Source organism: Aspergillus undulatus (assembly GCF_047715775.1).
Source record: "Aspergillus undulatus strain CBS 261.88 unplaced genomic scaffold BDV17scaffold_3, whole genome shotgun sequence".
NCBI classification, from domain to species: domain Eukaryota; kingdom Fungi; phylum Ascomycota; class Eurotiomycetes; order Eurotiales; family Aspergillaceae; genus Aspergillus; species Aspergillus undulatus.
The window spans coordinates 809142-822660 of record NW_027396607.1 but is presented as its reverse complement, the minus strand read 5'-3'; the positions used below and the strand labels follow the sequence as shown (position 1 = coordinate 822660).

The window sequence follows — 13519 nt, the reverse complement described above, 5'->3', positions numbered from 1 at the left end:
TAAGCTTAGCACTCCACCAGACCACGATAAACGACGATCCTGTCGAGGCAACGGAGATGCTGGGTCTGCAAAGCTGGTCTTTATATGTATTGGACAAGTGATTCGAGATTCAAGAGATCTTCGATTTCTGTAAGCAGGTTGGATCCCAGGAACAGAGTGGCCTGTACGGCAGAGTCGCAGAGAGCGGAGATAGAGATCCCGGTTGTTGTTGTTCGGGGCCTGGGAAACCTCTTCTTCGAACGTTCCACGGTTCGCCAAAGTATGAATTACCAATCTGTAGATCTGATACTGTACTCTGTGCTTCATGTCGCATATTAGCGGAGATATTTGGTATCGAGTGGGCAAGAGAACAAGAGAACAGCATGATAAGGCACCTTAATGGTGGGTCTTATTGGGTTGTGCTCCCAGCCTCCTCCAAAAGCATCAACAGTGATGCAGCCAGCTCCACCATCTGTCTTGTCTCAGCTCTTTCCCCTGAATTCTTTGTTCTTTTTCTGTTTCGTCTGTTCTCTTCTGCTCGTTCCCCTCCTCGACCTCGGCCTCTTTGTCTACATTCCTCAACGCCAGCAAAGGCCGCCGGCCCGCCCGCATTCTTAACCGCCGTCAAGCGCTGTCCTCCACATTCCTCAGTGTCATGGCCTAGCACTAACTATATCCCTCCATCTTTCGCCATCAACTTCCGCTCGCCGTACATATAATAGCGGTCGATGATACTGCGGGCAGTACTATGGATCTCTTTCCTCGCTCCGGAGTCAGCACAGGCGGTGGTGACCGTCCGCCAGCCTACAAAGCGATCGGAATCTCGCTAGCTATCGCATCTGGTGTCTTCATTGGAATTTCGTTCGTGATCAAGAAAGTTGGACTCCTGCGGGCGAATGTCAAATACAACGAGGAAGCGGGCGAAGGTTATGGTTACTTGAAGAACCTCTGGTGGTGGCTGGGAATGACGCTCATGATTATCGGCGAAATATGCAACTTTGTGGCATACGCCTTCGTGGACGCCATCTTGGTGACGCCGCTAGGCGCACTCTCGGTCGTGATCACGACGATCTTGTCTGCCATCTTCCTCAAGGAGCGGTTGAGTTTTGTGGGCAAGGTTGGATGTTTTACCTGCATTTTGGGCTCCGTGGTGATTGCGTTGAATGCGCCTGAGCAGTCGTCTGTTGCGGACATTCAGGAGATGAAACACTATGTGATTGCGCCGGGATTTCTGACATATGCAGGAGTCATTATCGTAGCCTGCATCTTCACTGCGGTATGGGCAGGGCCGCGATACGGCAAGCGCAGCATGTTCGTCTACATCAGTATCTGCAGTTTGATCGGAGGTTTGAGTGTAGTTGCTACCCAAGGATTGGGCGCAGCCCTTCTGGCTCAAATCAATGGAGAGTCGCAGTTCAAAGAGTGGTTCATGTACGTTCTGCTCGTGTTCGTGATAGCGACTCTATTGACCGAGATCATCTACCTCAACGTAAGTGCCTCAGCCAACTCTTGTTTGTGATGACCATGCTAAAAGGAAACAGAAAGCACTCAACATCTTCAACGCGGCCCTGGTCACCCCCACCTACTACGTCTTCTTCACGAGCTCCACCATCATCTCGTCCGCTATTCTTTTCCGCGGCTTCAAAGGATCAGGAATGCAAATTGCGACTGTAATACTCGGTTTTCTGCAAATATGCGCCGGCGTCGTATTACTTCAACTCTCCAAGTCCGCCAAAGACGTCCCCGATGCCGCCGTCTTCAAAGGCGACCTTGATCAAATCCGCGAAGTCGCAACACAGGAAGAGCCAGAGTCCGAACCTAAAGCCGACGCCATCCGCGGCACAGCAGCTATTATCCGGCGCCTATCTACCCCCCGCCGCAACGTCGAGGCCGAGGAAGCACGCCGCTATTTCCAGGAACGAAACGAGGACCACCTCAAGCCACCCGCTGAGAACGAGGTTATTGAATGGGATGGACTGCGCAGGCGCAAGACCGTCACTAGTGAGAAATCTCAGCGGCGCACGCCTACTACACCTTTACCACCGCTTGGAATGTCCAAATTTCCGGACGACTGGCCGGATGATCCCGCTACTACACCCACCGTCCGTTCCTTCATGGACGAGCTTCGATCACGCACGTCCAGTATCATGAATTCCCCCTGGAGGCCGATCCACGACGACGACCACCACGAGCCACTACCTAGATCCGATCGAAAACCCACCGATACAGACTCGCGAGCCGCGCAATCTCCCCGAGCCATCTCATGGGCCGACGAAGAACAGGACAACTCCCGGCCAGGAGCCCCAGCGCCCCCACCACACCGCCACTTCTCATTTCACAATATGTTCACCAGGACGAAATCCCCCGATCCCAGCCGCAGCCCACAGCGCAGCCCACGAAGCATCCTCCGCCGAGGTCACAACCGCAGCATGACCTCCGAAGAAGAGCGCCTAGGCCTTGTCCAAGGCGATACAGTAGCCGAGAACATGAACGAGAAGCTCGAGAGAACGGGCTCGAATAGCAGTCATGACGACGACCACTATACAGGTACAAGTAACTACGATGCCTACGACAGATACGACAGAGACAGATACGACGACGACAAACCAGACCGCTTACCGTCTGGGCGAAGCCTAGCTTCCCACTCTTCTTTTTACCCGCCGAGACTACGAGTCAACCCGCTGCCGCCATTACCGGATGATGAGTCGGCACTGGACCTCTCCAAGGAAGAAATGGACCAGCAGCACGCGCAACTGCATCCGGAATCGCAACCGGGACCGGAACTGCGGCAACTCTCGGAACGGGAAAGTAGAGGGTCATTATCGGCGCTGCCACGGAGACAGAGTGGGTGGCGCCGACATACTGGAGAATAGCATTGATGAAACTGGGCATTGTCTGGTCTTGCTTGACGGGACGTGTACCAGAGATTTGTTGATGTGATATGATATGACATTGTAATGTATGTATGCATATGTATGTAGATAATAATGTGGCATGAGGGAATCATAGACTTAATGAACATGAACTTGAACATGAGTATGAGCATGTGCATGACCACGAGCATGAGCATAATGTAATTAAAAGCATTCATCCAACTCCAACCCAATGCATTCCAAGCCAACCACGCCAAACTCTTGTGATCGAAATCATGTCCCAATATTGTACAGTTTGCTACATAAACCCCAACACACTCCTCTGCCCCGACAAATTAACCGCAAACCTCGTCTCAGGAAGTCGTTTTCCCGCTTTGATACTCTCCAGCACCCTAAACCATAAAACAAATATTAGCACCCGCAATCAAGCCACCCTCATCGCATCCAAAGAAGAGAAGAGATATAACATACCACTCAACCCCCACAACCCTAACCCCCCTCCACGAAACACGTCGTCTAATCTCCTTCTGAATCTTCCCAGCAGCAAGTCCACCCCCCGCCCCACCCCTCCCCGGTCCAGTATTCGGATTCCCGATAATGACGTGCGTTATGCGCCGCGATAAGGAGAGGGCGAGGGTTGCGCCGTGAGACACCAGGAGGGTTTTGAGCTTGTGGTCGGATATTAGGGGGGTTGTTTGGCCGTTTATGTAGATTGTTGTGTTTGCTAGAATGGTGGATGAGGGGGGTTCTTGGTGGCGGGAGAGGGGTGTTTGAGTTGATGGGGGAGGGATCGGGGCGGTATTATCCAGACTGAATGCGCCGGGAGTTGAGGTTGGCGGGAGGTCATATGGTGGTTGTGGGTCTATTGATGTTGAAACTGGCTCTGGTATTGAGGCCGAAGCTGGTGGAGGAAATATAGATGTGGAAGCGGCGCTTTCAAGCTGCGACTTTCCCTTCTCTTTCTCTTCTAACGTAGAGATCTTGGTCAAATCAAGCCCCTTCCCAGCCCTCATCATACACCTAATATCCCTCTGCCCATCCTCCTTCCCCCCCTCCCTCGCATATCCAGATCCACCCCTCTTCCTCCTCTCAAACCCCGCACCTCCCCTCCCACCCCTAGCATCACACCCCCAATCCCACTCCCACTCGCTCTTCTCATAAACCATATCACTGCCAGCCCTCGGCCCCCGGTAAACAAACGAATTAATCGTACTATCCCCAGTCCGCAACTGCTGCGCGAGCTTTGCTTCCCGCGTGCGCCGCCATGATGTGCTGGGGTTTGACTCGGCGCGTTGGTGCCCTGGGGACGCTGAGTTCCAGGGGTCAAAGAGGAGGTGGTTTTTGGGTGCTGGTAGGGCCTGGGGCTTTGTTCGTTCGGGGAGCATTTGTTGTCTGACGTTTTTGGGGGTGCTTGTGCTTAGAAGAGGTTGGAAAGAATGTATGGTAGGAGGTAGGGTTTGAAGTGGGTTTGATGAGCTGGCTTATCGATAAGGAAGGAATTGGTGATTATTTGGGTCCGTTGCCGGGGCGGGCAGACTCTAGGGTTAGAGTATGTTGAGGAACAGAACACGCGATCCCTTATGCTTTGGCTTAGTGATCTTCTAGATTTGTACAATTGCCATTGTGTCACTATGTACATAGGCTATGATACATATTCCCAAAACGCCAATTCTGCTTGCTATGGTACATTTATAAATCTGAGGAGGGTGGTAGGCTACTTCAAAATTGATGCTGAAGGACAAGAAATCCGTATGTCCAATTGGGTAGTAATGTGGTATCTGGCAGAATTTTAGCCGCGCAGACTACCAAGAGGCATTTTGCTGAAAGCTGAATATAACCGGACTATACTTCATCGCGGGGTATTATGCACCGGGAATGGGCTTAAGCACACCGTTGTCGTCGTATTTAGCTTCTGCTTTATATCAGTAACAAATGCTTAAGTCAAAGGACACCAAATAACGTACTGAAAAACGTATAAGAAAGCGTGATCGTGTCAATCCCCTTCATAGCAGGATCCGTGACAAAGTCCGGATCAATGAAGAAGAAAACTGGCATATCCACTGACTCCCCAGCATTCAGCTTCTGTTCCTCAAAGCAAAAGCACTGGATCTTGCTGAAATAAGGCGCAACCTGGCCTGGCGTAACGCTGTACGTCGCAACACCAATAATATCCGTCGGCCCCTTATTCGTAGCTGTGTAGAAAGCTAGTGCGGTCTCACCAGGAAGAACCCGAACCTCGCGCTGCTGCGGTGTGAATTTCCAGGGTAGTACATCTGACACCGAGCCATTGAATGTGATGCGCAGCCGACGAGAGTCGGTCACTGGCGTGACACGCGATGATGTGTCGCCGTCTCCTGCGCGATGGGTGAGAACGGGCTGGCCGTTCCAGCCGGTCTGTTGGCAGATCTGTAAACGTGGGGATTTAGCATTCGTGCGGTGCTGGATATTTTAGGGTATGCGGAGAACGAGTAATGTCGGGACAGACCATTTTGTATAGCGGGACGGAACCGTATGCGAGGGAGACTGTGCCGAGGATTATGCTGACCGTGTAATACCTGCACGGAGTCAGAGAATTGTTCTGGGAAGTTCAGATGGACGCTGCGTACATTGTCGACGCATTCCGCTTCTGCGACTGCGGCGTATTGAATGGCGCGGACGGTGATTGATTTAGACAGGCATTGCGGGTGAAGTATCTCTTTCCGGCCTCCACACTCCTAGCCTGTAAAAATGTAAACCGGGAAGCACCGACTACGGGGGATGAAATCCGACCCCATAACGGCGTCAATCGAGAAAACATGGCTATGCTGAAGTTGCGGCGGGTATCAGCGGAGGAGAAAGCATCGCACGATCGGCTGACAAGCGATTTGGTTGCACGTGACAATCCTTTATCGATAACAACCACTTATAGGCATTCTGCAACTATTCCACATCAATCACGTCTCCAAGATACCGGTGTCTGCTTTTTTGCTGAATGTTTAATTATTTAACCAGGTCTATTGATGCGCATAATACATAGGTCGTGACTTTCCGTCCGAGTCAAAGTTGGCCGGCCAACACTTGAAGTCAAAAAGGCTAATAATACATCCACGAAGCAGAGTTCAGTTCACAATACTCCTTCCAATCCTACCAAAGACACCTCGAACCATGTCGGGGCTTTCCCTAAGACAAGTAAAAACGACAGCGGCACTGATAGCGAACGCAGCTCGCTCCCGGTATTGGTACTAGATTAAAAGTTCCAATTAGCCAAGGTTCGAGCCTCGAACAAAAGCACGTTGCAGCAAAAAGTAACGCTGGACACGCAATTACACATTGGAAGCAGTGCAACCATCCCGAGTCAAAGGACACAGGTTCATAGAACGGGTCAATCATACCTTCTGGTCATAAAACCTGGGTAGCACAGTCGCTGCAGCCCTGGGTGCCACAAACAATGCAATCTCCTGTCGCTTCTTTGCGTGTTCGACGAGTATACTCCATCCACACATCGCACATCCAGTACCAACGCAGAGTCCAGAGTCCCACATCTGCGGCGTTACCGTGCGCTTGTCGAAGAGTCTAGGTCCCAGCCTTGTTCGGGAAAGGCAGACACCGTAGTAGAATAAGCTGACGAATGAGGCAAGGAATGATGACGACCGCAAAGCATCGGATATAGCCCGGCGAGCGGCTGCCATCGACTTCATTGAGCGAAAGCGGAAACCTATTTGCAAAGGAATATAGGTCGCACACGCGAACTTGAACGTTCGCAGAAACCGAGATATGGCGTGTTTCTCACAGCTAGGGCCACAGCCCATATGCACCATTTCGCACGGAATGGGGATTGTACTAGCAGGGTCGCCCCAAACGGTAGGCCAGCCATAGTCTTTGCACATAGATTGCAGTAATGGCGCCTGCCCAGTATCCTTCCCGTAAACAATGATACCCCTTCGTGCGCGGCGGAGAGCCTCAATTAAGCGCTCGTCTACCTTTGCTACTTCCCCAATCCACTTTCCATATGATTTTGGCAACCTTTCTGGAGCGTAAAACCAGGCCCACATCACCATTGCCGCACTGGCGGCAAAAATAGCAGAGTCGGCAAGTCCAGGAGCAACTGAGCCCGCCAAATCCCAGGGACCATTTCCCTTACCCTTTCTTTGGACCCAATCCCAAGAGACGCAGGCTATCGAGTCAAGTGCTCTAGTGAGAGTAAAGAGTGTCAGGTCCATGGTTTTTCCAGCGAGGCGGGGGCGAGGTTGCGGATGTAGTTGAGTCCTCGGCTGGTGGGCAACCGTTTCCGAGTCTGTCTCATCTTGTGCATTTTGTACGTTTTGCAAAGCGACAGACCTCTGATTCAGAAGTTGAAAACTGAACCATGCAGATATGAATGCAGTGGCCAGCTGTAGCAATCGAGAAACTCCCCTGGAACTTAAATTCCGGGGGTCTGAGCCGAATCTACGACAAGCGATTTGTAGAGCTCTCAAACATAATAAGGGAAGCAATGTTGAGCCCCCAACGAGCGCAGCACAAAATGTTGGGAAGCCTTCCAGGCGTAGTGTGCTAGTCAGCACGCGGAACAACTATGTACGTGGAAAAATTAATACTGCTTGCCGCATCGGCTTGGAGGGTAGCGTAGGCCGAAAATTGAGAGGATCATGAGGCCATCCATTTCCCATGGCTACATAGCCCAAAGACGGAAAGAGAACATACCTCCTTGGTTTTTTGTTGATAGCTCAGGTCTCTGTTTCCCCATAGTCGCCGTAGGCACGCTATGACTTTTGGGGTCGTTGAAGACACATAGCCTAACGCATAAGCTCGTAAGACGCTGGATAACGATTCGGATACCAATCAGCAATGGTCCAACACCAGTAGTATGGTTGCGCGCCCTCCAAGTTGCATAGAGGTTACACGGCTGCCACAAGAGGTAGTACTTACGGCTGGAGTAGCTGCGTGGTTCGTTGGCGCCTGCGAGTGAGCGCAGCAGAATTCATCGCGTCTCAAATTCTCAGTGCATGACAGCTCCCGACATCGAATACAATCGCAATATATTGGCCTAGAATCTAGAGTCAGTACACAGCACCATCTCCCAGATCCAATCACCTTACAAGACTGAGTCGTACAGCTGAGTAGAGACCTGCAGCTCCTTGGACGGCGTCGGCAACTGGATGAATCCCCAACACGACTATTGGTCGGGACGCAAGTTCCTTGTACAAGAACTTCAATATCCGAAGGATTTACCCCATACGCTTACGGAACCAGGCACTAGGAGAATCCCAATTTGCGTGAGGATCCTTCGGTATGCTCTGCCGTACTGCCGCGCAACGCAAGCCGACGTCGCCTCGGTCCCAATTCCCAAACGAGACGTGAACCCTGGAATAACAATCTTCAAGGTCAGATGGTTCAGGGGTAGCCCTAATCCAGTGCAGATAGCAATCGTCATGGGAACCTGCCAAAATCCGGGGCTGCAAGACGTCAGGTACGCCCAGTGAAAGTCCCTAGATGCAGTGGGGCAGGGACAAGCGCAGTTCGGGATGCGGTACGTAGATAGAACGGCCCAAGCCCAAATTGACGGGGACCGTCGTGCCACAAGATTATTGAGGCGACTCAGGCGGAATGAATAGCTAACAGCAAAAAGGAAGCAGGGAAGTGGCTTATAGGATAATTAAGACAGACTGAAGAGCAAGGGAGGTGCCATTGGACGAGCGGGATAAAGAATGAGGGAGCCCGCCGCGACTCGCAAGGGATTCTCCTTTTGGGGAAAGCGGTTGCCAACGGGGAAGTTCGTCCGAGCGCGGGCGGGCGCCATGACGGGCTGTTACATTGTGACGGCTAGATTTGGTGGGAGAATCCTCGTAATTTTGGTACAGAACTTACGTCACGCGAGCAGGGCCCTGCGAATCTTTTGCATGTGATCGCTTCCAACACCACCACAAGCCGACGGGCCATGCTCTCTCCGCCATCGATCCTCTATCTTCAGCTCTCGTCATCTTGTCGCTGCGCTTAGATTGAATGCGGGGGATGTGCGCTTGTTACTGTGGACATGTCTCCCTGATATAATTTCCTTGCCCTGAACTTCCGAACCGACCATCGAGTGTCGCTTTTCCACTTTTATACTTTTTCGTGCCCCCCAATACCATCACCTGTCTCTTCATTTTGGGATACACAAAGAAGGACGCCTTACGCAGTGCACTGTCCAACGGTTGACGTCGACCTTGAGCTTCGAGTCATCTCAGCTTCTCGAGGGCCCTTCTCACTGCGCATAAGGAAACAGCATCTGCGGTCTTTTGCGGAATCAAGATATGCTGAGGTCGGCTTGGTCTATGCCGTTCGCAACCTGCCCAGATACATGCCGGTGTGAATTATAGTCCAGATATACTCCCGAATATACCTCACCTTCGCCTACTTTCAAGCTGAACTATCATGATGAGCATCGATCCAACAAACGGCACTCAGGGCCGGAATGAGCGCAATAATTCAGCACTACCCTTTGGCTGTCAGCACTCCTCATTTCTTGTTGAAACATATCCGTTCTAACTCGAGTTGTTGCTTGCAGATTCCTTCCCTGCGGACCAGCCCTGCGAGCCAGCTCCACAATCACCTCTCGGTCTCCCGCTGCTCGATGTTAACGAAACGAATATGCTTGATACCTTCCTTACCACGATAGACAATAATGCTTTTGCGAACGATTTTTGGTTTACGGGCTCTCAAAATGATACGAATAAGTCTCTTGGATTTCCAGGCTTTGACTGGTCGACTGAGCTGCCACCAACCTTTGAAGGCTCCACGAGCTCTCTGCCGGTATCCTTTCCTCAACGAAGCGCTGACAAGCCTCTCGATATTCTCCCCGAACAATCGAATCCCGATGTAGTGGCCGCAGCTTCTATGCTTTACCAGAACGCGCCAAGCGGAGTTGGATATAACAATCCGTTTGGAAATCAACCGGTCGCCTTCTCCAGTATCGACTACTCGCAGTTCAAAGGAAATGGTAAAGAGCAGCAACATAACGGCCCTCCGCCCGTCAGACGGACCAGCATATCCACTCGCACACATCTACCTGCCGGGTATCATACAACAAAAATGTTCTTCGATGTCCATGAGCCAATATCCCCAGAACGACAACTATCCACCAAAGTCCGGCCACTGCACTGGGGATCTGACTCTAGTTTTATGGACCAGGGATATGTGGCGCCCCCTGACGTACCCAATGAGGAACAACGGACGAAAGAATTAATGGAAAATTTAGAATGCCTCGAACCGCAAAGCAGTGCTGCTAATACACGGGCACCTACGCCGGATCGTCTTGTGAATTATCGCCCGGTCTCGTGGGTAGATACTGGAGCAGCCGCCCATGCCAACGGCCTAAGAAAAGACTACGGCGATAGTATAGAAAACCTGTCGCACCCCAAGAAGAAACAGAGACTCTCAATCAAGGAGGAAGATGACGAAGTTTCTGACGGGGACTCTTCCAGGCAACGGTCAAAACGCTCGAAGGGATCCGGTAGGCGACCATCAACCGACGCCAACCGAAAGTCCAGAGCCTCCCAAAGCTCCAAGCCTCCACGAGAGAATCTGACAGAAGAGCAGAAACGGAGCAACCATATAAAATCAGAACAGAAACGAAGGAATCTTATCAAAGAGGGCTTCGATGACCTGTGCATACTTGTCCCAGGTCTAAAAGGTGGCGGGTTCAGCAAGAGCGCAATGCTCACACAAGCCGCCGACTGGCTAGAAGAGATGTTACGTGGCAACGAAGCCCTAAAGATACAACTTGCGGATCTGAAGACTATGAATCATGGCATAATGATGCCGCGATGAGAACAAGACCTACAAATGACGACCTTTTACCTTCTGATGTGGCCCGTTGGTCTCTTTTGTTAGCTAATCTTATTCCAAGCGATTTAGCGGTCTGTTGGGCGCAGGTTGTACTCATTTTACAGGCGTTGCACTATGGTGGTCATGGATCGGATATGATACCTCTTGTTTCTTTGGTTGAATGTGGCATGTACCTACTTTGTGCCTAACTCAGTGGCATTGCTACTGACTTCGCGATCAATGCGAACTAAATAATAATGCATTGGTGATGCATTGATGAGTAGATATAAATACAATGACATCATCCATGAAGCTCGATTTCAAAGACAAACATGTGAAAATCAGCGATAACGATGAGGCTAGGTAGAACTGGTCATGGTGTTGATTCGAGCTGCACCTGATTCTAAAGCGGTTTAGTGTCTGCCTGTTGCTGGACGGGAGCAGATGCCGGACATGCGCATGTGACTGACTGCCATATCGCTTGGCGCGTCAGTGGGAGCAACAAACGATCAACAGCACCAACAACACCCACCAAGTCTCATCAGAATTACCATCGGTGGTTACCTTGCCCTATTACGCATATTCTATCCTCAAGGTCTTTTTGCGACACTTAAGCGACACTCGAATATCCACAATGCCTCCCAAACGAAAGCGCCCCAGCGATGCGCCCGAGCACGACAAGACCAGCAAGCGCAAAAAGTCCTACGCCCACCTAAAACCCCAAGTACGACACATATCCGAGAAGACAATTAAATCGAAATGGTCGACGCTCCCAGAGCCTACGCAAGATAAGATCCGCGATATGTTCCGTGCCCTCGAGCGCCCTGTTATCGTCCGGCAACAGAATGACAAGAAGCGTACCGAAGCGCAGGCTGCTGTTCAGGCTGTTGTGAAGAAGTATATAACCACACTTGTGCTACATATATTTGGTATGTATCTAATTGTTGCTGTGCTGCTTAGTCTGGGAAAACGATTGCCTCGAATGCCCTTCCCTCCCCTTCCGAAGGACTCCGTTTTTGAGTATGAAGCGGCACTCAAGGAACATGTACGTCTTTCTACCAGAATAAGGAGTGTAGGCGTATTGACTTGCTTGTCTAGAGCACACTAGGGTCTTCTCTTTCGACGATGAACGATAGTATTGACCTGCTGAACAACGAGATCGCCAAGGAGGAAGCGCTCCTCGCAAAGGAAGCAAAACAACTGCTGGAAATGGAGAAGAATGCTAAGCGTGCTGAGGCAGAGCGGAAGAGACAGATGAAAAATGTACGCCGGTGGCCGCTTCGGATCTACTGGAGTTGTCGCTAATGGATTCTAGGAACACCCCACCCTTCGACTGCTCCAGGGCGGTTCCGATAAACAACCTGGAAGCTCGTCTGCGCTCACCTTGTCGAAAACGAGAGATTCGCAGTCGGGTTTCGATGAGGTAGGAACTCGAACCTTCAACCGCACGCTCTTTACTGACGCACTTCCTAGCTCGAGAACGATCCGGAGGTTTCCAGCATGCTAAAACAATTGAACAGCCACTTGAAATCAATGCAGACCAACACTGCTCCCCTTGCTGGACTGAAAGACGCCATTACACGATCTCAAGCAGCGCTGAGCCTGGCAACCACGCCTGACGACTGAATTGAGCAATTGACGACTGCTAAATTTCCAATACTTTGAGCATCCCCGCATCGCTCATCAAACCGGGACGCTTAGAGGCCACTACCTACCTACATGGCAAAGAGCCAGCTGGTTAGGACGAAGGCGGACGACCCTTGTTCAAAAGCGCGATCATCGAAGAGTCGATGAAACCCAAGTATCATTTGCTCGTGCGATGTGCAAAAGCAGGCTACCGACGCAGGAACCATAGGCTTACGACAAAGTACCTGAAGCATTGGGGTACACCGTGCTGCAAACATGCAACGCCATGAAACCCGACCAATAACCTAGGTCACCACTGAAACGAGCAATCCATCCTGGTCTGGGAGTGCGTAAACCCTAGGGGTGCATCCTTGCCGGTATCGACCTTCAATATGTTTGTTCTAGGAGGCAGCATCATTGGCTTTGACCAGGTCGGCTCAGCGGATCTTGCCATGGCCCGGACAGCGAGCCATTTGAAACTGCAGGTCAAGTATGGCTTGACATATACCGATATAGAGATATAGATAATTCAACCGAGGCATATGGCAGCACATGAGCATCTAAATCGTAGATAGGTCAATTGCATTTCCGAGGCTGCGGCAGGCCTGACTAACAGGGCGGCTTTAAGAGGGCGGCGGTTCCCAATGCGGAGAAGGCCGGGAGTTGCACTTGGCTGCCGAGCCACATAAGCCCACAAGACCAAGACCAAGTGCCACACGGTTCAGTCCCGCTCTGTTCAGCGGGGAAAGTGTGGTCGCATGTATCTCCAGTTTCGCGCTTGCTAGTACTGCCTGAGCCGATGGTGTCTCGTCCTCTCTTTCGCTAAATCCTCGTCGGTGCCTGCAAGCGCCCATCTCACTCTTGCTTTCTGTGTCCCGACCGATCAGCGACCGCGACAGCAGCGAGCCGAAGGCTGCGCAACCGCTTTGCGCCTCGCGATCAATGACGGAGAAAACCGCAGCGCAATCGGGCCCGACCCCAGACCAGCACGCCAGCAATGGAAAGGCCGAAAATTCAACAAACAGCAACATGGCAGAAAGAAGCACAGTCGGCAAGGTCGATCCAAACGCGCAGACGTCGCCAGCCTCAAAGCCCGAAAGTACTCCTGCAGGGACGCGCACCAGCCCGAAGAAACGGCGCAAGGTCAATCATGGTAAGAAACCACCTCCCGAGCAGGTCCACGACAGCGGTTCCCTACGTCTGCCTGTCTGTTACAGCATTAGACCACGTTGCTAACCAGGGCGCCCACGTTTGCAGCA

At 51.5% G+C, this 13519-nt stretch overlaps 6 protein-coding genes across 6 annotated transcripts; 3 read left to right on the top strand and 3 right to left on the bottom strand.

The window, feature by feature from the left end:
* Positions 1–288: 288 nt before the first annotated feature.
* Positions 289–3018, top strand: BDV17DRAFT_252074 (DUF803 domain membrane protein). The gene is made up of 2 exons (XM_073756491.1): positions 289–1468; positions 1521–3018. The coding sequence occupies exons 1-2, from the start codon at positions 728–730 to the stop codon at positions 2850–2852; spliced, it is 2073 nt and encodes a 690-aa protein (XP_073620308.1). The 5' UTR covers positions 289–727; the 3' UTR covers positions 2853–3018.
* Positions 3019–3150: 132 nt separating this feature from the next.
* Positions 3151–4237, bottom strand: BDV17DRAFT_287137 (uncharacterized protein; the record flags this gene model as incomplete). The annotated part of the gene is made up of 2 exons (XM_073761094.1): positions 3151–3244; positions 3324–4237. The coding sequence occupies 2 exons, from the start codon at positions 4235–4237 to the stop codon at positions 3151–3153; spliced, it is 1008 nt and encodes a 335-aa protein (XP_073620307.1).
* A 212-nt stretch (positions 4238–4449) lies between these two features.
* Positions 4450–5667, bottom strand: BDV17DRAFT_252071 (cytochrome c oxidase assembly protein). The gene is made up of 4 exons (XM_073756490.1): positions 5459–5667; positions 5338–5407; positions 4817–5258; positions 4450–4764 (listed from the first exon to the last, which is right to left on the bottom strand). The coding sequence occupies exons 1-4, from the start codon at positions 5647–5649 to the stop codon at positions 4715–4717; spliced, it is 753 nt and encodes a 250-aa protein (XP_073620306.1). The 5' UTR covers positions 5650–5667; the 3' UTR covers positions 4450–4714.
* Positions 5668–5812: 145 nt separating this feature from the next.
* On the bottom strand, positions 5813–8556 carry BDV17DRAFT_252064 (uncharacterized protein). Its single transcript, XM_073756489.1, has 5 exons — positions 7928–8556; positions 7758–7875; positions 7533–7647; positions 6224–7402; positions 5813–6073 (listed from the first exon to the last, which is right to left on the bottom strand). Exons 2-5 carry the CDS (start codon positions 7811–7813, stop codon positions 5951–5953), a joined length of 1473 nt encoding a protein of 490 aa, XP_073620305.1. The 5' UTR covers positions 7814–7875; positions 7928–8556; the 3' UTR covers positions 5813–5950.
* Positions 8557–8793: 237 nt separating this feature from the next.
* On the top strand, positions 8794–10946 carry BDV17DRAFT_252062 (basic helix-loop-helix domain-containing protein). Its single transcript, XM_073756488.1, has 2 exons — positions 8794–9315; positions 9376–10946. Exons 1-2 carry the CDS (start codon positions 9243–9245, stop codon positions 10635–10637), a joined length of 1335 nt encoding a protein of 444 aa, XP_073620304.1. The 5' UTR covers positions 8794–9242; the 3' UTR covers positions 10638–10946.
* Positions 10947–11152: 206 nt separating this feature from the next.
* On the top strand, positions 11153–12870 carry BDV17DRAFT_252057 (uncharacterized protein). The gene is made up of 5 exons (XM_073756487.1): positions 11153–11531; positions 11595–11679; positions 11733–11897; positions 11950–12057; positions 12108–12870. Exons 1-5 carry the CDS (start codon positions 11269–11271, stop codon positions 12258–12260), a joined length of 774 nt encoding a protein of 257 aa, XP_073620303.1. The 5' UTR covers positions 11153–11268; the 3' UTR covers positions 12261–12870.
* Positions 12871–13519: the final 649 nt, after the last annotated feature.

Bases quoted from the DNA above. Each gene is read 5' to 3' on its own strand.
- BDV17DRAFT_252074 (XM_073756491.1), top strand. From the start codon at position 728: ATGGATCTCTTTCCTCGCTCCGGAGTCAGCACAGGCGGTGGTGACCGT. The intron at 1,469-1,520 runs GTAAGTGCCTCA...AAAAGGAAACAG, and splicing joins CCGAGATCATCTACCTCAAC to AAAGCACTCAACATCTTCAA.
- BDV17DRAFT_252071 (XM_073756490.1), bottom strand. From the start codon at position 5,649: ATGTTTTCTCGATTGACGCCGTTATGGGGTCGGATTTCATCCCCCGTA. The intron at 5,408-5,458 runs GTACGCAGCGTC...GACTCCGTGCAG, and splicing joins AAGCGGAATGCGTCGACAAT to GTATTACACGGTCAGCATAA. The intron at 5,259-5,337 runs GTCTGTCCCGAC...CCACGTTTACAG, and splicing joins CCGTCCCGCTATACAAAATG to ATCTGCCAACAGACCGGCTG.
- BDV17DRAFT_252064 (XM_073756489.1), bottom strand. From the start codon at position 7,813: ATGAATTCTGCTGCGCTCACTCGCAGGCGCCAACGAACCACGCAGCTA. The intron at 7,648-7,757 runs GTAAGTACTACC...ATCGTTATCCAG, and splicing joins ACCACGCAGCTACTCCAGCC to CGTCTTACGAGCTTATGCGT. The intron at 6,074-6,223 runs GTATGATTGACC...CTTTTAATCTAG, and splicing joins CCAGGTTTTATGACCAGAAG to TACCAATACCGGGAGCGAGC.
- BDV17DRAFT_252062 (XM_073756488.1), top strand. From the start codon at position 9,243: ATGATGAGCATCGATCCAACAAACGGCACTCAGGGCCGGAATGAGCGC. The intron at 9,316-9,375 runs GTCAGCACTCCT...TGTTGCTTGCAG, and splicing joins TTCAGCACTACCCTTTGGCT to ATTCCTTCCCTGCGGACCAG.
- BDV17DRAFT_252057 (XM_073756487.1), top strand. From the start codon at position 11,269: ATGCCTCCCAAACGAAAGCGCCCCAGCGATGCGCCCGAGCACGACAAG. The intron at 11,680-11,732 runs GTACGTCTTTCT...TTGCTTGTCTAG, and splicing joins AAGCGGCACTCAAGGAACAT to AGCACACTAGGGTCTTCTCT. The intron at 11,898-11,949 runs GTACGCCGGTGG...AATGGATTCTAG, and splicing joins GGAAGAGACAGATGAAAAAT to GAACACCCCACCCTTCGACT.